General features: G+C 37.3%; 6 protein-coding genes across 6 annotated transcripts; 5 read left to right on the forward strand and 1 right to left on the reverse strand.

The window, feature by feature from the left end:
* Positions 1–206: 206 nt before the first annotated feature.
* On the forward strand, positions 207–647 carry BP5553_08874 (uncharacterized protein; the record flags this gene model as incomplete). The annotated part of the gene is made up of 1 exon (XM_032017497.1): positions 207–647. The coding sequence occupies one exon, from the start codon at positions 207–209 to the stop codon at positions 645–647; it is 441 nt and encodes a 146-aa protein (XP_031866140.1).
* A 320-nt stretch (positions 648–967) lies between these two features.
* On the reverse strand, positions 968–1716 carry BP5553_08875 (uncharacterized protein; the record flags this gene model as incomplete). Its single annotated transcript, XM_032017498.1, has 2 exons — positions 968–1388; positions 1448–1716. 2 exons carry the CDS (start codon positions 1714–1716, stop codon positions 968–970), a joined length of 690 nt encoding a protein of 229 aa, XP_031866141.1.
* A 1399-nt stretch (positions 1717–3115) lies between these two features.
* BP5553_08876 (uncharacterized protein) lies at positions 3116–3430 on the forward strand (the record flags this gene model as incomplete). The annotated part of the gene is made up of 1 exon (XM_032017499.1): positions 3116–3430. The coding sequence occupies one exon, from the start codon at positions 3116–3118 to the stop codon at positions 3428–3430; it is 315 nt and encodes a 104-aa protein (XP_031866142.1).
* Positions 3431–5653: 2223 nt separating this feature from the next.
* On the forward strand, positions 5654–6382 carry BP5553_08877 (uncharacterized protein; the record flags this gene model as incomplete). Its single annotated transcript, XM_032017500.1, has 1 exon — positions 5654–6382. The coding sequence occupies one exon, from the start codon at positions 5654–5656 to the stop codon at positions 6380–6382; it is 729 nt and encodes a 242-aa protein (XP_031866143.1).
* A 201-nt stretch (positions 6383–6583) lies between these two features.
* On the forward strand, positions 6584–7330 carry BP5553_08878 (uncharacterized protein; the record flags this gene model as incomplete). Its single annotated transcript, XM_032017501.1, has 1 exon — positions 6584–7330. One exon carries the CDS (start codon positions 6584–6586, stop codon positions 7328–7330), a length of 747 nt encoding a protein of 248 aa, XP_031866144.1.
* Positions 7331–7731: 401 nt separating this feature from the next.
* On the forward strand, positions 7732–9237 carry BP5553_08879 (Dihydroorotase; the record flags this gene model as incomplete). Its single annotated transcript, XM_032017502.1, has 8 exons — positions 7732–7786; positions 7837–7904; positions 7957–8058; positions 8116–8197; positions 8255–8469; positions 8521–8578; positions 8684–8828; positions 8886–9237. The coding sequence occupies 8 exons, from the start codon at positions 7732–7734 to the stop codon at positions 9235–9237; spliced, it is 1077 nt and encodes a 358-aa protein (XP_031866145.1).
* Between the last annotated feature and the right edge of the window lie 15958 nt (positions 9238–25195).

A 25195-nucleotide genomic window follows, 5' to 3' on the forward strand; every position in this document is an offset into this window, starting at 1 on the left:
TCGAAAAAAGTTCTATACCAAATTCGCCTGATAATCCGCTATACTTAGGGTATCGTACTCACTGACTTACTCCCGGATCGGAAGTCAGATTTATTATACACTAGCTAAGGTCACCCATCTCACGCAACCCCTTTGGCCTATTTCATATACACAACCATGGCCTCGGTATCTGGAATGCCGATATCTACCACGCCATTGGTGACCGGATGGGTTTCCACCACCGCCTTGCCATAGCTGTTTCCTTGGTCAATGTCGTGACTCCATTACTAGCTAGCGTATGTGGTATTTTTACCGTTTACATCGAAGCCGCCCGCTGCCGTTCCGGCTACTGCATGCCACCGTTTGACTTGAACTTAGCTGACACTATTGCCCAGCTTATCGAGATGGATTTGGACAGCTTTTCGAATGCCTCCATCACCATACGGGCGGAGATTGACGATGGCGATGAGGGGAAGACTGTCTCCCTCGAACAACTCAAAAAACATGGCATACTCGCTGATGGTTCCCTTGCCAAAATTGAGATTAATCACTCCTCAGTCCCCACTGACAATCTTCCCGATGAAGTCCGCAACATACGGGAGCGCATAATACGGCGCCTGGACTCGCGGGCCAACTCCGTCTACCCATCCAGAGTCTGGGATCCATAGACTCCGGAGGGTTTCAGGGCGCTGTGTCCTACGAAACGGCTGAGTCCCTAGGTCATTGCATATAATCTAAAGGTGATAGAACAGAGCGTGTTGGCGAAGTAGTACTATTCGTCCACGTGGATCCCAAGTGGACCGCCTATTTCACTTAAGATAAACTTGTCATCGGGCCTGCTGAGAGTGTAATGGATGGAGTCTAAGTGAGCGCGGAATCTGACTTTAAGGGCGGTGTGGTTAAGGAGCTGCTCTGCGATTCCGGGAATACGTCCATCATGCCAGTAGGAATGCTCGGCGACGTATTTGACCAGGCCGTCGCGATTGATTCATTTATCGAAGACTTCTTTGACGGCGTAAGGGTTGCCAGCCCCGACCGCCGAGTCTGGAATTTCCCAGATAGGGTCCTTGAGATCGAGGACGGAGGTGATGGCGTCCTTCGCGGTTTGTGCATCGGCGACGTACGTAGCGGCGGAATCTTCGTACCAGTTGACTTCGTTCCCGACGGCGATGGCATCGAGGCGGGACGGACCGACGGCTGCGTATGCATGCTTAACATTGGCGATTACATTAGTGGCGTTGGGATTGTGGCCTAGAGAGGCTTGGAAGGTAAAGCGGGCGGATTGGAAGCGCTTGAAAGTGTCAAAATAGGACGGTCCTAGGACGAAGGCCTTATTAGAGTAACCAACACAATCACCAGTCGGGCACCATGTCGAGGCCTTCTGGTTCGGATCAAAGGTGAGCTTATCCCTAGAGTTTGACAGCTGTTATAGCTCTGCATAGTAGAAACTCGTATGTGAAGCGCTTACCCGCTGGGCCCCCCTATTCTGATAGTGGATGGCGCCGCAATGCGCGAGCCAAGAGAGTTGACGAGGTTCTCGGAGAAGTCATTATTGTAAGCAGGGAGGTAGGCGGATTCGAAGCCGACGCCGAGGAAGTCGGGCGGGACTATGAAGGCCGTCGAGGGCCGCACCGTGGGCAGCAAGATTGATTGTGTGGATGTCGCTGTGGCCTGGGCAGCGACATCAAGCACTAGAAGGGCGGCCAACGCCACAGAAACTTGTGCTATAGAAGACATTATTACGAAGTAGCGGCAATGCCAAGTTGCCAGCCGAACCTAACAATACTGTCGTACCGGAAACATGGCAATATATACCGAGTACCATGTACAGTACGTGAAGTTTATTCATAGAATCCTATGTCATATTGTACACAAGGGGTCAGCGGAGTGCTGAGCGAGTTCCTGTCAGTGGTCGAAAATACGATTCAACTGTAGCATTGTTGAACACCCAAAATTACACTGCCAATCTATAACCAAGGAGAGCATATGAACTAGGTACATCCCGAGGTACGTAATGGGAGGCGAACTTGAAGTACTAGAAGCTACTATGATGACGGACAAAGTGCCGAGGGCCACCCTGTTTTGAAGAGCTTTGTTTCTGAACGGAAACTTGGGCAAAAATCACGCGAAGCGCGCAATACCCAAACTTCCGCCTCCCCAAGCGCGTGTAATATATTCGTATTCCTCCCAGTGTTCAGTGCATTATTTTCGGCCATTAAAGTAAGGCCTACTTGGGAAAGGGGTTCGTGATGCGGGTGGGTTAGTCCGGAAAATGGCCCTAGGAATTATAGCCAGTCTCAGTTGAGGTACTACCGCAGAAACCTGAAAATGAGTTGGAAAGGCGCCACAATGCGCCAAAATTGTGAAACGGCCCATACTGAGGTCGTCACTTATGTAGCCGCTGGAGTCTACATAGGGCACTGATAGCGAACGAAAAAACCATTTCAATCATTGGTTTGAGCGGCTCATCAAACTAATCGCCCTTTTCTTGAGATGTGAAACCAAAGGCCATACAGCCACGAATAATACTAGCGCCGGAGTTTGACTGCTTTTGCTGATTAAAGACGGAGAAGAGGGAGGACTCAGCATATAAAAAAGTGAATGTTGCATGCGAAACAATTAAGAAATCGGCACCTTTTATTCTTCAAGCAAAACCTCGATCAAAGTCCTTTCCATCAATTATCTCACACTTGGGGTGTGCATGACCAACCTAAACCGCCGACCAGCTCCCCGATTTTGCCCAGATTTGCAAAGCCAGAGAAAATGCCTTCCAACAAGGATCGACTTTACGTTGCTCTTTATGCTCGTGACGGTGCTCCCACCATGACAGGCAGAGAAGACACGTAGGTGAAAATGCAGCCTCAGCCCTTGTGTCTTGGTGAGAAGCTTGCGTTGCAAGGCAGGGAACTTCAGAAGTCTTGCCTAAGCTATGATATAGCTTTCATCTCCTTAGATATGTCGCATTGTGGCTGACAATTTGTCCACGAGTAGATATGACTAGGCTCTGCTTGTTGGACCCAAGATAGAAGTTGAAGGTGGAAAGGGCACGCGATATCACGTAAGGGAGAGGGTAGTTGCAGGTGGACAAATGCGATGGGTATTTGAAGAGCTGCCTGTCTCTCTCCAGGCGACCGAAATGTTGCTTGTCCGTGTCATGGTCGGTAAAGTCGAGAAAATTGATCGGCTTGTCAACACCCTGCGCAGCATCCCACTCAGGCAGAGCGAACAGGGATGGAATTGCGTCACATGGGTGAGGGAGGCGTTAGGGGCGCTTCAGGCTGATAGGAAAACCTTAGGTACCGCTCGGATGGAGTGGAATAAGGTTCGAGATGCGGCAATGACATATTGCCAGAAGAAGAGGGATGAGCATCGTTTCGACGGGAAGGGGAATTATGACATGGGAAAGGCGGCAACATATGACTTGACTGAGCAGAAAGAGGGAATACAGTAACGGCTAGAAGTCAAGCGTCGCATCATGTGGAGGGTTAGTGTTGGTGAAAATCCTTGTTCTCTTGAATAGAACACCTTCGAGATATCCCCTAGACATCTCCGAAGTATTTTTGGCGAACCTTCTCCATGGCTAGTTCATTAGGCATCGGATCTAGAAACTTATCGATTTCTTCTTCCCAAAAACATATTGTGCGGATGGACCGGCGATGCTGTAGTATACTTCCAGTAGGGTGGGTACCACCCAGAAGTCTTCCAATCAATAATTCCGACTATCTTATCCCCATGGGCGAGAATGTTTAAGCTTCGCAAATCACTGTGTGTAAATACAGTTGTAGACCAAGGTCTATCGTGCCATGATATAAACTCGCAAAGGTCGTTAGGGTTATCCGGATTGGCGTCTAGTCCCCCTCGAAGATGCTTGTGAAAGTCATGAATGCTCTTAAAGAAACCAAACAGCATCGGGCCGTAGATTCTACTGTCGTATAGTATTCCACCATCAACATTGCTAACTTCTGAGGTCGGAGGAGGTATCCTGCGCATGTCTGCAACCATTTCGTTAACTTGAGAGATTATCTTCGCCTTAGACTCAGCCGTTCGAGACGTTCCATCCGCGCCCTATCATATCTCCACGGATCCTCTCCATAACGATGTATGTCCAGCCTTTACGCGTAAAAGAGCAGATAGCCCTCGGCACTGGAATCGACGTATTCTGAGCAATGAACTGCATGGTAGACGCTCCCGAAAGTGTCTTTAGAGGGCCGTATTTGACGCAAATACTATTAGAGAGAAAAAGGATACCGCCATGACGCGGACGGAAATGCTTGAGGAGCTTGATTGATGTGAGAACGGGGACGCGTCTGATGCGCGTGTTATTGATCGGCTTTGACTATGATGGTACCGCCGGGGTCGCTCGCTTTTGATGGCCCTTTTTAAGATCTATGGGTTTCATGCTTGACATTTTGGAGATAATTCCCTTGGCTGAGGTATTCGGGGTATGGTGGCTCGCAGCTGTCAGGATTTCGAGACCGAGTGAAGCTGCGGGTACGAGTAGGCCGTGCTCGCGCGTTGCTCAATTAGGCGAACGCCAAACAAGGGACACCACGCTCTGGGCTGCGTCGATTGGGCCATGGGACAAAGGACTTCCAAGAAACTGCAAGGCGAAATCCATTTTCGACTCCCTAGTAGTAATGGTCTTATCTTGGGCTTTGGATGACAATGGCTAACCATTTAGAAGTCGCTTTTCTTTAGCAATCTAATTGAATCGTCTAGATAACAGTACCGCTTGAGATCAGAGATCTCAATTGTGGGTACGTAGTAATAAACACTCGCATAGACTAGGTGGATTAAAGAGCCCCAAGATTCGAGCCACTTCTCGTACCCTTGCTCGCATAAATCTCGTTAATAAATTAAAGTAGCGCAACTGCACCCCAATAAAAACGGCCGGGTGGTGTAGTTGGTTATCACATCTCGTTAACATTGTTAGCAATATTCCGAGAAGGTCCTGAGATCGAGCCTCAGCCTGGTCATTACTTTTTGTTTTTGCCTCTCATAGAGAAACTGGTTTTTTGTACAGCTGTATATAGCAAGCAGTCCAAAAGTCTATTTTGCTACATACATTGTTTGCACTGTGATTTTTTGGCGATAATTGCAAATGTGGGGAACATTCTACCTACTCCAGTTGCATACATTGTGCACCACTCCTTCACGATACAGAATAGTCCGCTTACCTATCCGGCAAGTCATTAAGTGACAGAGGATAAGAGAATAGAAAGTAAACTTTTCAGCTTCTATTTATTAACTATCCTGAATCCTGCGGACATGTTCGCCAAGCCTCGTGGTACGTGACCCCTTGCCGCTTTACTCTTCATTTACTCGAGTACTACAAGAACACGTTGGCGAGTCCCCCAACTCACTCCCTCAGCCAACATGACGGAATTGTGGTGGTGGGAGGGAGTGAGTCGGGGGGCTCGCCAACGTGTATGTATTTGTGCTTCCCAACGGCGAATTTATTTGGTATGTTTCAATCTCGTGCGTGGCCGGATGCTTGCTGAGTCTCGACGAATAGCCTGATCAGAATAGAACACAAAGGTCCACAGCGTGAATGTAGGGTAACCTTGGAAAACGATGGGGTGGCTCCCTCATCTCTCTAGCACGACTACAAACATATCATCAACTAAAGAAGAAAGACGCAGCAGTGCACTCTAGTCACTTCTCCCAAATCAAAATGATCACGAACGCCCCCGAAACATGCTTGCGCATGCCGAGGTGTGGTGGAATTGAAATCGAAGAGTGTTCGATATCACAGCTACAGGATTATCTAAGCAAAGCGGCCTTCACATCCAAGGAGTTGGTGCAGTGCTACCTACGTAGAATTGAGCTGGTCAACCCTTATGTGAAAGCCGTGATCGAGACGAATCCTGACGCATTGGATATTGCCGACAAGCTCGATGAAGAGCGCAAAAATGGCCATGTTAGAACCCTCTTGCACGGGGTTCCGTTCCTTGTCAAGGACAACATCGCAACCAAGGATAAGATGCAGACGACAGCGGGGTGTGCCGCGTTGGCAGGAACTGTTGTCCCAGGCGATGCTCGCGTTGTTACTCTCCTGCGAGAAGCTGGCGCCGTGCTCCTCGGGAAAGCGAACTTGTCCGAATTCGCCTCTATGCGAGCGTCATATTACGCCGAAGGCTACTCCTCCCGAGGAGGACTGAACCGAAACCCCTACAATCTTGCCCATCACCCAGGAGGCTCTAGCTCTGGAAGTGCCAGCTCACTCGCCTCGAATATGTGTGCGTTCAGCATCGGCACTGAGACTGATGGAAGTATCATGTTCCCAGCAGATCGCAATGCCGTGGTAGGCCTTAAGCCGACAGTTGGGCTGACATCTACTATGGGAGTTATCCCAGAGTCTCCAAGCATGGACACTATTGGACCATTCGGCCGATCGGTATAGGACGCTGCAATAGTCCTAGATATTATTCATGAGAGACGTTCGACTACAGACACCTATGTTGATCGCCTAGTCTCTACATCAATACAGAATTTCTGCCCTGGACTTTACACATCCTGGCTGAGCAAGAAGGATGCTCTAAAAGGAGCGAGGTTTAGCATACCTTGGAAAAGGGTGTGGGAAATAGCGAGCAAAAATGCTGAAATGGGGCTAGAGTATGATTCTCTAATGGAGCTGATCGAGAAGATAGAGAAGGCTGGCGCATTGGTCGTTAAAGTTAATTTCCCAAGTGCTGAAGAAATAATATCACCAGGCGGCTGGGACTGGGAGTTCGGAGATGGCAAGATGGGATCTAGGCTCTCGGAATTTGAAGTTGTGAGGACAGAATTCTACCGCAGTCTGCGATCATATCTCAGCGGACTCGAGGAAAATGAGGCCAAAATCTATTCGCTAGAAGATGTGGTTACTTATAATGTCCAGCATACTACTCGGGAGGGAGGAATCCCTGGAACACAACCAGCATGGCCTACTGGTCAGGATAACTTTGACAAATGTCTCGAGTCGAAGGACTGGCCGGAGGACATATATCTCAAAGCTCTTGAATACATAAGGCGAAAATCGAGAGATGAAGGCATTGATGCAGCACTACGACTTGAAGGGGATAACTTAGATGGTCTACTCGTGCCTCTGCAATCTGATGGAGGCGCTGCTTGCTCAGTCGCAGCTAAAGCTGGATACCCAGTAATCACCGTTCCAGTCGGTATTAACAATATTGGAGTACCGTTTGGAATCGGTATCATTCAAACCGCATTCAAAGAGCATTTGTTGGTGAGATATGGCTCGGCTATCGAAGACCTTATTGGACGTCGAATGGTGCCGCGCTTTTTGAATCTTGAAGCAGACAACTACCCATATGTCGGTACACCGCCAGAAAAGGCGTCATTGCTGTAGTCTGTTTTAAACAAATTCGAACTCGTTTTAACTTGATACCTCTCAATCTTAGGCGAGATCCCCAAGATGACTCCTGAGATAGGGGTAATAAGGTGATATGCGTCGACTATCTCGAGTGTATAGGAAAGAGTATACGAACGCGGTATTGACGTCATATCTGGGTAATGGCCGTGGGTGCCTGATATTTTAGCGAAAAGAATTTTCCACCAAATTCGCCCAACAATGCGCTGTCGTACTATACTCTACACGCTAGCTAAGTAAGGTGGCTAGACAAGATCCGACACCTCGGATGTCCACTGAATACTAAAAACCCTGACCGCATAGACACTTGACCTAGCCAAACATCAACGCGCAATCATCGTTCACGCATCCTCCAGCAAAATGAGACTAAAAGATGTACAATGTTTGGAATTGCCACCATCGGCAGACATGCATGTCCATTTGAGGCAGGACAAGGTCAATCTGATCGGCCCCCATAAACTGGTTTGGACTAACATTATGTCGAGAGCTACAGGTCATGGAACTAGTGACTCCTACAATCCGTCAGGGCGGTGTAGATACTGTGTTCGTGATGGTATATATACCTCCCAGTATATATGTCTATTGTTAGCTAACCTGGTTGATAGCCAAACTTACAGCCGCCTATTACAAGTGTGGCTCAAGCGCTGGAATACCAGTCTCGCCTGCGGTCTATTGAACCTAAAGTCAATTTTCTCATGTCTCTCTACGTGGGTCACCTAGCAGGCATTGTTGAAAGCTACTATGTCATCTAACAATAACACTAGCTTCATCCTTCCGTTACCCCAGAAGTAATTGCTGAAGCTTCTCTCTCTCGTGCTATTGCAGGAGTTAAGTTGTACCCTCAAGGTAATGCGTGAATAACAAACCTCTGTCCCCCGGAGCTGTAGTGTTAATACATTTTAGGTGTTACGACAAACTCCGAGTCAGGCGTTGCAGGTGACTTTTTGGAAACCTATTCTTCTGTCTTCGCCGCTATGGAACAGCATGATCTTGTACTAAACTTGCACGGAGAGGTCCCCGGAGCTCCACCAAGCGCCAATATGTCCCTCGAAGAGGCTTTCTTGCCAGACCTAAAGAGGATTCATGAGAAGTTCCCCCGACTTCGATGCGTCCTCGAGGTGGGTAGACTCCTATGAATAACTTCATAATATCATACTAATACTTGACAGCATTGTTCTACTGCAGCAGCTCTGGATGCTGTACGGGCTTGCGGCCCATCAGTTGCTGGTTCGTTCGTTCCTCTGCAGCTATTTCTGATATCATGATTGCATAATTGCCCTATTTTTGCTTCTACTTTTGCTACCCACCTTCTAAAACACATGGATTATATAGGAACTATAACAGCGCATCACCTCTACCTGACAGGGGATATTAGTGAGGTGGATCCTCTGGCGTTCTGCAAGCCTATTCCAAAGACGGCTGAAGATAGAGATGCTCTGATTAAAGCCGCAAGTAGCGGTGACCCCAAGTTCTTCTTGTAAGTTATACCGCCTTCTTACTAGTGCGTGATCTATTGACCTTTCTTGTCTTTCAGTGGTAGTGATAGCGCGCCGCATCTCTTGGTGTCCAAGAGTGGTAAACCAGTTCCCGCCGGCGTGTATACCCAGAGTTTTGCATCACAACTTGTCATTCTAGCTCTAGAAGAGGCAATCGAAAAGGGAATAATTGAGGAACACGAAGTCACGCAGGAGCGGCTCGAGCAGTTCCTGAGTCGGTCTGGAAGGCGCTTCTACAAGCTGCCCGAACCTGCCGCTGATGGACCCAAGATTGTGCTTAGAAGAACAGGCGAAACAATTCCCAAGAGCATAAAGTCCGCCGATGGTACTCTTGAGATTGGGTTGTCGAGACATTCGGCTCCCATTTTCAGTTTGAGCTGGACCTCTTAGGAAGACCGGTCGTATAGATGCACTGCTACACTAGCCACATCAGCATCAAATCCTGCCATCGTGGCCCACCTCGATCATTCGCTAGCTTCAATCGTTCGGCTATATATGAAGATCGAGGAGAAATAAATTATTTGGAATTATTAAAATAAGAAAAGCGAAAATAGAAAATAACTAGGAAACACGATTCATGAACATGAACATGAATAAATATTATATGGGTGACAGGCATGACATCGATATAAGACACCGATCATTCAAGGCGATAGAAGTATTCCTACTTAACATGATACAACATAGTATTAACATCCCATATAGTACTACGCATCAACCTCTTATGCATTTCTTTGAGAGTAGCCTAGGATAATACCCGCCATACTAATTAGTATTATATATGTTTCGGGTCGTAAGAGCAAGGGATGTTGGCACATAGTAGCAAAATGTATAGAAGCGGTTATATATCGTGCTAGCAGACGTATTCAACCAAGTTTTGTCGGTGGATAGAAGTATTGAAGGTTTGTTAATATTCGATACTTTGTCAGAAGTACGTCTACCCATTCACCGAGAGCATACCAAGCATTAGAGCTATTAGGTTGTGATAGTCTCCGAGCGTACCGTGCAATAAGGCTCTTGCAATATACAACGAAACTTTTTAGTAGGCGGTGACAAAGTGTCAAGGATACAGGGGAGTTGAAAGATTTGTGCGATGTGCAACAAAACAGCCTGTCAGTAATGAAATCTAGTCAGTGATTAAGTCAGGAATACAGGGGTTTTGAGATTTTTGTGCGATGTGCAACAAAACAAGCCAAGGAGAGGTTTAAGAGGTTGAGACATTAATCAAAGTGCGACATGCAACAAAACTCTACAGGAGCAAAGCTACTATCCTTTGAGGAAAGGCCCTGTCCTGATTCACCTTGCTGCCATTTATATACGAATAGAGACTATGACCGTGTCTGAGCATCTCTGCCGCCTTCTGTATCTCCACAAGCAGGATGTCTAGGTTATCCGCATGCTGGTAGCGGTTGATTCTCTGAGCTATCGTCTGTCTATAGCAACTCTACTCCGACAAAGGTAGAATATGGGCCTCAATTGCTGGATAATAATGATTTACACCGCTACGGCACGCTGAGAACATTTAATTGGACTTTTGATGAACGTAAAACGTGACTTCATAGACCTATATCAGGGTCTTCAAGGAACTATTATGTGCTATATATCTACACAAAACGCCAAACCCTCGTCTTCCATTTGTTATTTAATCCAAGACCCCGGAGATTCACCCAGCAGGTAATCTCGGATATTAATTCCCCAAAAATGCATCCATGACCTACGCGGCAGCGTTACATGCGGCCTCTTGCGCATTACAATCAGCGACCTTGGTTCCTGCGAGTGTTCCCGCGTTTGCTGCGTTAGCACAGTTTGTGTTCTGGACTGCACAACTACGCTGGAGCGCAGCAGCCTTGTTTAAGAATGTGGAGCCGTTGACACTGAATGGTTTGTCGCCGTCGCTTTGGACAACAGCAGGAGCAGCGCCACCAAGATTTCCAGCGAAAGCCTGAACGTTAGCGTTGAGGGTCGCACGCTTACCAGCGCCAGAGACGCCGAGGGCAGAGTTGAAGGCATCAGCAGCGGCCTGGCCAGTGGCGGCACCTGTTTAAAGAATATTAGTGAACAGAACTTCGGCACAGTATAGGACAAATAAGATGGTAGGAGACGTACCAGCAGCAGCTTGGCCAGCGGCACAGGCAGCGATGGCATCGGCGCCAGCCTTGCACTTGGAGCTCAGTTGACCACAGATGAAAGAGGCAATTATGCCGATATTGTTGGCGCTGCCGTGGTTAAACTGGGCATTGTCGACGGCTTGGAACGAGGCCTCCTTGCGGCCATCAAGACCAACGGCAAACTTGATGGATGGGTCGGCACAGGAGCCGAGGTCGAGAGCGGCACGAGTCTTCAGTTTGGTAGCAGCTGCCGCATTGCAGGCCTTTTCTTGGGTATTGCAGTCACCGACAGACTGTCCAGTGGCAGCGCCAGAATTGACTGCATTCGCGCATGCATTGTTTTGGATCTATGACAGTGGCAAATTAGTGGGTGAAGAGCCAGGTTCGGTGAAGGTACTTACAGCGCAAGAGCGTCCGAGGGCTGCGCCCGCAGTGCCGAAGGTGAACTCATTGACAGAGAAGGGTCGATCTCCAGTAGAGGAGACGACAGGAGGGGCCGCGCCACCGAGAGTTCCTGTGAAGGTTTGGATATTGGCTATATTGGGCAATTTAGTTAGTATCAGGCCTTATCTGTATAGCTCGGGCGCCCAAAGTATGATTTACTCACTTCCTGTGGCAGCGGTTGCCTGTCCAGCGCCAGTTGCCTTTGCTGCGCCGTTTGCCTTTGCTGCGCCAGTTGCCTTTGCTGCGCCATTTGCCTTTGCTGCGCCAGTTGCCTTTGCTGCGCCNTTTGCTGCGCCGTTTGCCTTTGCTGCGCCAGTTGCCTTTGCTGCGCCATTTGCCTTTGCTGCGCCAGTTGCCTTTGCTGCGCCGTTTGCCTTTGCCGCGCCGTTAGCCTTTGCCGCGCCAGTTGCCTTTGCTGCAGCAGTTGCTTTTGCGGCAGCTGGGCAAGCAGCGGCGGCGGTGGCATTGGCATTGGCGGCGCCTCCTTGGGCCTTGCCAGCTACAGCAGCATCAATCTCCGCGGCAGTAGCGTCCTCGACGAGAAGATTCTGGGTGAAAATGCAGCCCTCGGCATCATCCGCGACGTCGCAGGTGTTTCCTGCACCGGTAGGGTCACCGATCTAGGTAAATCAGCAAATTTCCTCTTGGAATCTACACGCAGCAATGTACTCACCTCGCCTGGGGCGAAGGTTCCTGAAAGGAGAGCGAGCTGGGGATCAGCGCCAACGGATGCGAGTTGCTGGGCGAGGTTAAGGACAATGGCCTTGTTAGTCGCAGCGGCACCTTCGGAAGCAGGGTCTTGATGGGCTTGGATAGACTCGATTTCGGGGTTCACGGCTTTGTCGGTGCAGAGCACGCTCTTGAGGCCGACAGAGCCAGTGTTCCTCTCTAACGCAGCATACAGGAGCGCATCCGACATACCCGTGACATCTGCAGCGGCCTTCGCATTGGTGAAGGCTTGGTCTGCAGTAGCTTGGTGCAAGCAGTCGAGGTTGGTGATTGTCCCGGCGCCTTCGGCAGCTGCTGCATTTCCCAGAAGACCGAAGACAGGATCTTTGATACCGGCAGGGTTGTCGAGGGCCAAACTCACTCGGACGCCCGCGAGAAATCGGGCGTGCGATTGTTCCTGGGGAACTTCACGGCCCTGAAGAATACCCCGGGGAACGGTGAAGACATTCTTGGACACTGGTGTCGGAGCGGCCGATGTGAGGCCTATTAAGGCAACAATGAGGGTGGTGGATTCGTACTTCATGATGTCGTCGATTTGGGGAGTGAGTGACTTAAATTCGAAAGATAAGACGAAAAGCTAGGAAGGACCGGCCTAGGTGGTGAAGAGGATCAAGTATGTATAAAGAACGTATAGAAACAGAAGTTCACAGAACTAGAGACCAAGAGAATGAATACCGAACTGAAAGAATGCAAGAAAGACCGAAGATGCGAGTATGAAGAATGAAAGCAACGGAGAAGGTGCCGATTGAATCTTATAACACGAATCATCAGGAAACGGCTTTGCGAGTTCAAGCCTGGATCAAACGCGCTCGGCATGGTTCACCGGTCCTGTCCCCCTTCGTATGTGTCCCCAATTCTACTACGCGGTAGATCATACCCGGAGAATATGGTGTTTCTGGAGGAGTTCGTCCATTCTAGTCCGAAGCGGGTTTCCCCATCGTGTCGCAGACTCGTAGCGTCATCGTGGGTGGTTCTTGGCAGCACTGAAGCCATCTCGGTACGCTTGCCGAGTGGCGAAGGCCTCACTGGAGCCGCTCAGCTCACCTGTTTGGGCCCTGTTCTGACATTGACGCGGGGCGGTGTTGAGTATCGGGCAGGAATCAGATGGAATTGAGGGCCGGTGACGCTGGTGGTGACGGGGATGGCGCGGGTGAGAACTATGGAGAAGATGAGACTACAAGAGACGGCGGGTGCGTGATCGCTGTGGCACACGGACCCAGCACGGATGCCACTGGCGATGCGATTCGCGACAACAGACGAGGGAAGCGCTTTGGGAGGTTTGGGAGCTAGATTGGATCATCGGAAGTCAAGAGGTTTATTGTTGTGGGACTAACGTCGTCTCAAGGCTCACGTTCTCGAGGCGAGCGTGTCTGGGCGCAGGGGAACGGCCCTTACCGCTGCCCCTGCGCTACCCCTGGGTCGGGTTGGTGGGGGTTTCTGACGAGGCCTACGTAGTAGGCGTGGGGGTTTTGAGAGCTGCATTCTCATATACGTACCGAGGAGTGCGTACATAAGGTAAGGTATGGGTTGTTATCTAGCATGATATAGATTAATAGATGTGCTATGCAAACATTGAGGATAAATGTGCTGAGGGTGCTCCGTACTCGGGTTCCTTACCGGTCAATATAGCTGTCACAATAATAGTACCAAAGCTACAGCTCTGCATCCGTATCAACAAATAAGCCTAATGTCTTGACTATTAAGTTGTTCAACGCAGTAACTTGGCCCTTGGTGATTTGCACTCTCTCTCGAAAACTCCCATCCACCCCCAATTCATCCCAACTTCCCAAGATCAACTAGCAAACTCCCAGCCACGAGGACGGTTATCAAACCTAGGGTGCAGCATGGGGTCCCATTACCCACGCCCCAGATGGGCTGGGGCGCCCCTATAGGTGGGGCGTCGAGTTTCCTGCCCCATGGGGCATGGGGCTAGGGCGTACGAAAAGTATACCCCAATTATAGGGCCCTATAGGTTTAATTATATACTATTATAATTATAATATACTATTATAATTTTAATATATATATAATTTTATATAGAATTAAAGTCAGGTTAGTAGACAAGTTAGTAGAGTACAATTTCAACAGAATCACTTTATATATATAAATAGTATAATATTATATTATTATATATTATACTACTATTTTTGAAGACTAAATATAAGTTTAGGAATCCTTTTTCGAGAAGTTTGTCGAGTCGTAGTATTAGAAAGAGAGTCTACTTTACGTTTAACAGAATATAACTCTATTAGAGTAAATATAGTCGACTATTTCTGACGTGGAAGTAGTATTACAAAGTCGATATCTGAATTTATAGTAAAGATACTCGCACTTTCTTTTTCTCCTACTAGCTGATTAGAAGATAGAGTAAGAGAACTTAGAAGAAGCGAGCTCTCAAAGTTATATATTTGCTAGTTTTAACAGCAACTAGTATTCGACTTTGCTTCTAAAATAATAATATATTGTTCTTACTATATCCTACGAAAAGTTTCTTAATATAAAGATTGCGAAATATTAATAATCTTTTTCGGGCTAATATAACGACTTATTATATAATTAGTAATATAAACTTCGACTTCAACTTTATCTTCGTCGCTAATATAATTTGTCGTTAACTTTTCTTTGAATTCTTCTTTATAGTAATTTATTTCTTGATCTTATTCTTCGAAAGTAAACTCGTCTACTATAGTTATTCTAATATTATTATTAGCTAGTAGTTTATTATATGAACGTCTAAGTATAATTACTCGGATCGTGAGTAGAATTAGTTTTATTCGACGTAAATCGTAGATATTCTTTATAATATTAAATATACGTTCAATATTAATAGCTATAACTAGAGTAGTTAAAATATCTCGTATAAAAGTAGCTAATATAAATAGCTCAGCTTCTTGGTCTTTCTATTATTCTAGATCAGTCTTACTATTATTTAGTAGTTTTAGAGTTAGAATCAAAAAAAAGTTAGTAGAAAGTTAGTAGAAGATTAGTAGAATAGAACATTTATATTCCCGAAAGTACTTCTCTAATTCTGACTCGTTATTATTAGTATTTGTACTTAGCTAATTTTTGTTTTAAATCGAGCTAAGAATTAAATATAAGTCGTAACGAATATAAGCTAGCTTCTAACGTTTATATACAGAGTCCTTCTTTTTCTGATATTTCTTAGTATATATAGAAGTTAGCTGCGAAGTATATTTGTATTCCTAGTTAGTATTAAACTTAGTAGAAGAAAGTTTACTATTTATTTGAAATAATAATATTTTAAATCTAAGTGTTAATATTATTACAAAGATATAAAGCGATCTAAAGTCTTTGTATATTTCAGTATAATATTTTCGGAACTTTTCTTGTATAATATTTAACTTTACTAGTAACTCTTATATTTATTTTATCTGTAGTTTATACTTTCGTTCAACTTTGACTTCGAGCTATATAGTTATTTGTTCGATATATATAAATGTTATATTATAGAACGTATATATTACGTTAATTGAAATCCTTTTCGATTATCCGATCTAGTTTATTAAAAGTATAAATAGTTTTATAAGATTAATAAAATACTCGATTTACTTCTACTTATATTCAGTAAAACGAAATATAGATAATATATTCCAGTATATATACTTGTTAATCGACAAGTGTAATTTCGTTGTACAAATTAATATTAAATATATCGAATTCTACTAAGTTTTAATATTTTGAATAAACTGAAGAAGTAGTTTATTATTCTTTGCAAGTAATTATTATATATTATCGAATATAATCCGGTATTGTAGACTTAAATTAATATATATATTTAATTTTCGAACTTAGTAAATTTAGTTAAAAGTTAATAGAAAGTTAGTAGATATAATATATACTTTTACTAGAATAAATAGTAGTTTCTAAGACTCTTGTTCAGACTGAAATTCCTCTTTATCTATAGTATACTAATTCTGTTTAAGTTCGTCGTTAGTCGAGTTTACTTAGATACTCTCAAAGATCGTTTATAAAACTAATTGAAAGATATAAGAAAAACAAAGAATACTAACAATCTACTACAAGAATATAGAGTAGCTAGTTACTATAAGTTTCGAAGTTCTAGTTTTAGTAAGAAGTTCGTTTATCTCAGTAATAAATGTTTTGTTATTATTTATATTATCTGTAATAATAGTTTGTATTAACTCTTATATCTCAAACTACTCTAGTATATTGAATAGAACTTCTGCAAAATCAAGCCCGGAATATGTAGAAGTTAATAGTTCGAACTTTATAAGTTCTATGATAAAATTCTAAAACGAATCGATATAGTGAACGTTAACTATTATAAAAGTAATATTAGTTAGACTAGTCTAATAATCTAGTATAATTGTAACTGATATATTTAGTACTCGATTCTTCAATATAGCTGGACTTAGTTAATATACTTTATCTATAATCTGCTACTGAATCGTAGATATAGATATTATAGTTTCCTTTAGATATAGATACTGAACTAGTTCGCGAAACTTTTTATTTTCGACTATATAAAAAGAGAAGTAAAGTAAGAGGATAAATCGAATAACGAATCTAGTCGAAGTTATATTATCGTAACAAAGTATAGAAACAGTTTATTAAATAAGTTAGTAAAATCTATTAACTTTCTTATTATATATAATATATTATTTGTCTATATAATTTATATATAGTCGACTGACGATATATTATACTATTATTATAAGTAAGAGTTTTCTTATACTTATCTGACTAAATATATATAATTAATACTTTCGTCTCTATTAATATATTCTTCGAATTCGGATATAATAAAACTTTTTAATAAGAAAGATATATTACTATAAACTTCTTATTTCGAATATATACACTTTGGGTATAGTTTGACTAGTTTGTTGAAGTCCGCGATTCTTCTTACTTAAGTGAAGTTAAGCGAAGTAGTATATTATTAGTAGTATACTAAGAAGTCCCAGATGTTATAAATACTAACTTTATAGCTTGAAGTTCAAGTAATGTACTATATTACTACAGAGAACTATAGAGACATGTGACGAAGTCATGTGACAGCAGAAAATCATGTGATAAGATTATATGAGGAGGATCTAAGAAGATCTAGATCTGTTTAGACTTTAGATCTAAATAAATCTAGATCTAACTAGATCTAAGAACAAGAAAGTTCTATATAAGTAATATAATTTCTTTACTAAATAGAAGTTTCGTATTCAACTTGATTCTTGAATATTAATAGTAATAGTTTACTTTGATTATATTTGACTTTCTTTGTAATTTATTTATTCTAATATTATTTATAGATTATTAAAAGAAATTATTATATTACTTCGTTATATAAACGAAATAAAACACTTCTATTAAAATTCCTTGTCGGAAGAATAATAGAACTATTATACTTTGAATATTACTTTACTGAAATAAGTAAATTACTATAACTCTAGTAATTCTACTAGTTACGAAACTGTCTACTGCGAAGTAATTAGTTGTTATTAACTTAAGTACTAGTTAGATAAACTTCACATTATCGACTAGTAAATTCTAAGAAAATATCAAGATATCCGACTTATTTTATAAATTCAAAGTCGAAGTTAATAAATTAATTTATATTATTTTCTTCGACAAATATAATAATAACTGAAAAGATTTCGAGACTTTCATTTTTCAAATAGAGATTTATTTTAATTTCAACTACGAGAAATTCGAAACTAATTATAATTAATAAAGTTTTTAAATAACTTCTTATTTATAAAGATTAGTTTTAGAATAAATCTAACTATTTTTTAAGAACTTCTTTAAAAATAAATCGGAAAATAGAAAAATAGTAGTTATGAAAATTATTTTCAAATTATAGAATAGAATAAAAAAAGAAATATAACAAATATTTAGAAATATTAATATTATTTAAATAATAGTATAAAAAATATTTGATTTTCGTTAAACTAGAATAACTTTTATTTATATAATAGAATTCTAGAGATATAATATTAAAATAAAATAAAATAATTTTATTTTAATAAAATTATTTTATCGAAAATTAAAGAAATATATCTATAAAGAAATAATATAACAAAATATAATCTATAACGATATTATTAGTATAATTGAAAGTATTATCTAATTAGATAATTATTTATAGGAATTTAAGAAGAATTACGTTCTACAAGAAAGTTAAAAGAGAAACTACTAGTCTAGATAAAGATATTAATAGAAGAAAACTAGAACGATTAATATAACTTAATATAGAGGAAAGAAATTTGTCTTGAGCAAAGAATAGAACAAATATCGGAAGAAAAGTTTATATTTTAAATATAGACTTCTAGGATATTAAACTACTTCTTACTATAAAAGAAAACTGTAAAGAAATAAATAAACTTAGAAAAAGAAATTTCGATAAATTAATACTATTAGTTACTGACAAATAAATATAACTAAACGAAAAGATCTAACTAAAGAAGACTTTGAGTCTATAGTTATCTACAACTAACTTAGAATTATAGAAACTCAGTAAACTAATAATTTCTTACTATATTAGATAATAGAAAACTTAGTACTATAAATAGAAGTTACTAGTTTAGAAGATTTGACTTTATCCGACTTTCGGAAAGAACTTGAGAAATTTAGTAAATAGACGATATCTAACGTAAACACGGAAATAAAAATAATATTATAAAAAGAAAAAGAGTAGTTATTATTAGAAATTACTAAGTATAGTAATATATAAAGAAAGGAAAACAACAGTGAAGTTTTTATATTTTCAAGAATAACTATAAATAACAAATTAGTAAAATATTATATTTACTTAGTTATTTATATTAATATAGAGAAAGTCGCTTTTAAAGAAACTAGAATAGAGAAAGTTATTATCGAAAGTATTAACTCGAGAAATGAACTATTTAATTTAGTAGATTTTTTAGAATTTAGAAATATATAAGAAGTTTTAATAACTAGACTTTATAAAAGAATTTAGAAGAGAGTAATATTTATACTAGAAGAATATTATTAGTATATTTAGTAAAAGTTCTACTAATTTATAACTAGTATATTCAGGACAGAGAATTTTTATCGACTATTAATATAAGAAAACAATTATAAGATATAGACCGACTTATATAGAAATAATAAAGTCGTAGAAATATTAAAGAACTTCTCCGAGTTAAATGTAACTGGAAGATAAAAATATATGAACGTCGAAATAACATTTAAAAGAAAGAAGTTCAGAGTAATAATTAACTCTAGAATTAATAATAATTATATTTCTTTTATAATTATTACTAAATTTAATATTCTAATAATAAGAATACTACTTTACGAATTAATAGTAATAGATAGTTTATAAATAGATTACAATAACAGAATAATCAGCTAAAGAACTGTCTTTTCAAGACTAACAACGAAGAACAGATATATAATAGATATATAGTTTTATATTATACTAATAGGAAAATACTAAGTTATTTTAGGAATATTTTAGATCTGCGAGTATAACTTTGAGATCGACTAAGTTATAGAAACTATTATATTTAGTCGATATTATTACAAGAATTTGTAATAACTAGAAAGCTAGAAAGAAGTTAGTATTACTTTTTCTAATATACTAGGATATTTAGCTGAAAGTCTTCTACAAAATACTAGTAAAAGTAGTAAGAAGATCTTTGTATAATATAAAGAGTTTGAGAGATTGTTCGAGAACCTGGAAAATATATATATTCTACTTGAATATTAATTATAAAACTACGAAATTAATTTGAAAGAAAAGTAATAGTTACTTTCTAAGAGATTACAACGATATTATTACAATATTATTAAGATGTTAGAAGAATATATTATAGTAGTATTAAAGAAAAAATAGATTCGACTATCTAAGTTACTAGTAGTATCGAATATACTGATTACTAATAAACTAAAAGATCCGAAAAGGAGACTTTATAGCGATTTTCGTAAGTTTAACGATATTATAATAAAAGACTAATATCTATTACTTAATACTTAGTATTTATAAAACAGACTAGTTAAAGTAAAAATATTTACAAAAATCGATTAGCGAAATATTTTCAACTTAATTAAAATCAAGGAAAGATATAAGTAGAAAATAGCTTTCTTTGTACTTTTAGGATTATACAAATATATAGTTATATTATTTAAGTTGATTAATATATTAGTAATATATTAATACTAGAATAATAATATTTTATAAGAATATTTAGATAAATTTATTATCTATTACTTAAACAATATTTTGATTTATTCTGAGAATATTTAAAAATATAAGAAATATATCTGATTAATACTAGAAGTTTTTACGAGAATTGATTTTAGACTAAAAATAGAAAAGTGCGAATTCGGAGTTATAAAGACTATATTTTTAGGATATATAATCCGATTAAGAGAAATAAATATTAATTTAGGAAAAGTCTAGTAAATTAAAAATTAACTTGAACTTTAGAATGTTAAAAATATCTAATTATTTTTAAGATTCGGGAACTTTTCAAGATAATTTATTAAAAATTACTTAAATATCTCTATATTATTTATATATTTTACGAAGAAAGATATTTTATTTATTATAAGAAACAAAGAAAAAACAGTTATATAAGAACTTAAAAATAAATATATTAAAGAATTTATTATATTAAACTTTCACGAAAATTAGCTAAATATTATCGAGACTAATACTTCAGATATAACTATAAGTATTATATATTTTTAGCTAAACGAGAACAGAAAACTATATTCTATAGTTTATTATTCCGAGAAATATTCGCTAATTAAGTAGAATTATAATATTTATAAAAAAGAACTTATAATTATAATTAAAACTTTGAAATACTAGAAAATATATTTCTAAAATATAAAGTTTCTAGTTACTATATATACTGACTACGTGAATCTCAGAACTTTTATAACTATTAAAGTTTTAGATAATCGACAAATAATATAATAAACAGAGAAACTCTCTTAGTTTGATTTGAGAATCAAGTATATCAAAGGAATTAATAACTTTAAAGTTGATATATTGAGTAAATAGTTTAAATACGAAAAAGACAAAGTCTACAAGAAAGTAGTAATCTTTCGAAAGAACGAAGATAAGAACTTCGTTTTTAATATAAAAGAGATTGTTACTTTTAATAGAACTAAAAGATTATAAAATAATGAAATTATCTAAACTTAAAAGAAAAGTTTAGAATATATAGACTATACTAATAAGAAACTATAAGTCTTAGATATATTCGTAAAAGAATTTATCTTTAAATACTATATAGTACTAGTTTATAGATATTAAAGAATTAGTAGAACTTTTTAACGAATTAGATAATATTATTATATTAATAAAATTAATACTTTAGTTAAATAAATAGTAAAGAAGTACAATATTTATATTCGTAATAAAAGTATACGACATATATTTGTTACGAAACACTAACTTTATAGTTTGAAGCTCGAGTAATACACAGTAGTACTACAGAGAACTATAAAAGTATGTGACGAAGTTATATGATAGTAGATATCACGAGACAAGTGTTACGTAGTATAGATCGAAAGGATCTTAGAAATAAGATCGTAATCTACTAAATCGGGCTTTGACTTTTCTGTTCTACTTCGATCTAAGAACAAGAAAGTTCTATATAAACAATATAATTTCTTTAATAGATAAGAGCTTCGTATTCAACTTGATTCTTGAATATTAATTATAATAGTTTACTTTAATTATACTTGACTCCTTCTATAATTCACTCACTTTGATATTATTTACAGATTATTAGAAGAGATTATTATATTACTTCGCTATATAAATGAAATAGAATATTTCTAATACAACTCTTTATTAGAAGAACTATTAGAACTATTACATTTTGAGTACTTCTTTGCCGAAATAAGTAAATCACTATAGTTCTAACAATTCTACTAACTACGAAGTTACTTACTACGAAGTAGTTAGCTGTCGCTAATTTAAATACTAGTCAAGTGAACTTTACATTATCGACTAGTAGACTCTAAGAAGATATCGAAATATCCGACTTATTTTATAAATTCAAAGTCGAAGTTAATAAATTAATCTATATTACTCTCCCCGACAAGTATAATAGTAACTAGAAAGACTTCGAAACTTTTATCTTTCAAGTAGAAATCTATTTCAATTTCAACTATAAGAAGTTCGAAACTAACTATAACTAATAAAACTTTTAAGTAATTTCTTATTTAAAAAGACTAGTTTTAGAATAAGTCCAACTATTCTTTGAGAACTTCTTCAGAAATGAATCGGAAGACGGAAAAATAGTAGTTACGAAGACTATCTTTAAATTATAGAACAGAATGAAGAAAGAAATACAACGAATATTTAGAGATATCGATATTACTTAAGTAGTAGTACGAAAGATACTTGATCTTTGCTAAACTAGAATAGTTTTTATTTATATAATAGAGTTCTAAAAGTATAATACTAAGATAGGATAAAATAACTTTATTTTGATAGAATTATTCTATCGAAAATTAAAAGAATATATCTGTAAAGAAATAGTACGACAAAATATAGTTTATAACAATATTGTTAGTATAATTGAAAGTATTATCTAGTTAGATAATTGTTTATAGGAATTCAAGAAGAACTATATTCTATAAGAAAGTTAAAAAAGAAATTACTAGTCTAGACAAAGATATTAGTAGAAGAAAACTAGAACGATTAACGTGATTTAATATAGAGGAAAGAAATTCGTCTCAAACAAAGAATAAGACAAATATCAGAAAAAAAACTTATACTTTAAATATAGACTTCTAAGATATTAAACTACTTTCTATTATAAAAGAAAGTTATAAAGAAATAAATAAACTTAGAAAGAGAAACTTCGACAAGTCAACGTTACTAGTTATTAATAAGTGAATATAACTAGACGAAAGAATTTGACCGAAGAAGACTTTGAGTTTATAAATATCTATAGTTAGTTTAGAACTATAGAAGCTCAGTAAGTTAATAACTTCTTATTATATTAGATAGTAGAAAACTTAGTACTACGAATAGAAGTTACTAGTCTAGAAGATTTAACTTTATTCGACTTTCGGGAAAGATTTGATAAACTTAGTAAGTAGACAATACCCGATAAGAATATAGAGATAAGAATAATACTATAAGAAAAAGAAGAGTAGTTATTATTTAAAATTACTAAGTATAATAATATATAAGGAAAAGAAAACAGTAGTGAAGTTTTTATACTTTCAGGAGTAACTATAAACGACAAACTAGTAAAGTATTATATATACTTAGTTATTTATATTAATATAGAGAAAGTCGCTTTCAAAGAAACTAAGACAGAGAAAGTTACTATCGAAAGTATTAACTTAAAAGATGAACTACTCGACTTAGTAGATTTCTTGAAACTTGGAAATATTTAAGAAATTCTAATAACTAGATTTCACAAAAGAATTTAAAAGAAAGTAGTATTTATACTAGAAGGACATTATTAATATACTTAGTAAAAATTCTACTAATTTATAACTAGTATATTTAGAACTAAGAATTTTTATCGACTATTAGTATAAAAGAATAATTACAGAATATAGACCGACTTTTATAGAAATAATGAAGTTGTAGAAACGTTAAAGAACTCTTCCGAGTTGAACGTAGCTAGAAGATAAAGATATATAAACGTCGAAATAATATTTAGAAGAAAGAAGTTCAGAATAATAATTAACTTTAAAGTTAATAGTAACTATATTTCTTTTACAATTATTACTAGACTCAATATTCCAATTACAAGAATATTACTTTATGAATTAATAGTAGTAGACAACTCGTAAATAGATTATAATAACAAAATAATTAGTTAAAGAACTGTCTTTTCGAGATTAACAACGAAAGACAGATATATAATAGATATATAGTTTCATATTATACTAGTAAGAAAGTACTAAACTATTTTAAGAATATCTTAGATCTATAAATACAACTTTAAAATCGACTAAATTACAAAGACTATTACATTTAGTCGATACTATTATAAGAGTTTATAATAACTAGAAAGCTAGAAAGAAGTTAGTATTACTTCTTCTAATATACTAAGATATTTAGCCGAAGATCCTCTATAAAATACTAGTAAGAGTAGTAAGAAGATCTCTATATAGTATAGAAAATTTGAGAGATTATTCGAGAACTTGGAAGATATATATACTTTACTTGAATATTAACTATAAAACTACGAAATTAATCTAAAAGAAAAGTAATAGTTGTTTTCTAAAAGATTACAACGACATTACTATAATACTACTAAAACGTTAGAAGAATATATCGTAGTAATACTAAAGAAAAGATAGATTCAACTATCTAAATTACTAATAATATTAAATATATTAATAGTAAGAAAGAAAAGAGATTTTAATAGAAGACTTTATAGTGATTTTTGTAGACTTAATAATACTATAATAAAAAACTAATATCTATTACTTAACGTTTAATATCTATAAAACAAATTAGCTAAAATAAAAATATTTACGAAAATTAATTAATAAAATACTTTTAATTTAATTAAAATCAAAGAAAAATATAAATAGAAAACAACTTTCTTTGTACTTTCAAGATTATACAAGTATACAGTTATATTATTTAAGTTGATTAATATACTAATAATATATTAATATTAGAACGATAATATTCTACAAAAATACTTAGATAAATTTATTATCTATTATTTAGATAATATTTTAATTTATTCCGAGAATATCTAAGAATATAAGAAATATATCCAATTAGTACTAGAAGCTTTTACAAAAGTTGATTCTAGACTAAAAATAGAAAAGTGCGAATTCAGAGTTATAGAAACTATATTTTTAAGATATATAATCCGACTAAGAGAAATAAATATTAATCCGGAGAAAGTTTAGTAAATCAAAGATTAGTTCGAACTATAAAATATTAAAAATATCTAATTATTTTTAAGATTCGGGAACTTCTTAAAATAATTTATTAGAGATTATTTAAATATTTCTATATTATTTATATACTTTATAAAAAAGAATACTCTATTTATTATAAAAAACGAAGAGAAAGTAACTATATAGAAATTAAAAAATAAATATACTGAAGAACTTATTAT

Source organism: Venustampulla echinocandica (assembly GCF_003357145.1).
Source record: "Venustampulla echinocandica strain BP 5553 chromosome Unknown scaffold_9, whole genome shotgun sequence".
Lineage (NCBI taxonomy): Eukaryota > Fungi > Ascomycota > Leotiomycetes > Helotiales > Pleuroascaceae > Venustampulla > Venustampulla echinocandica.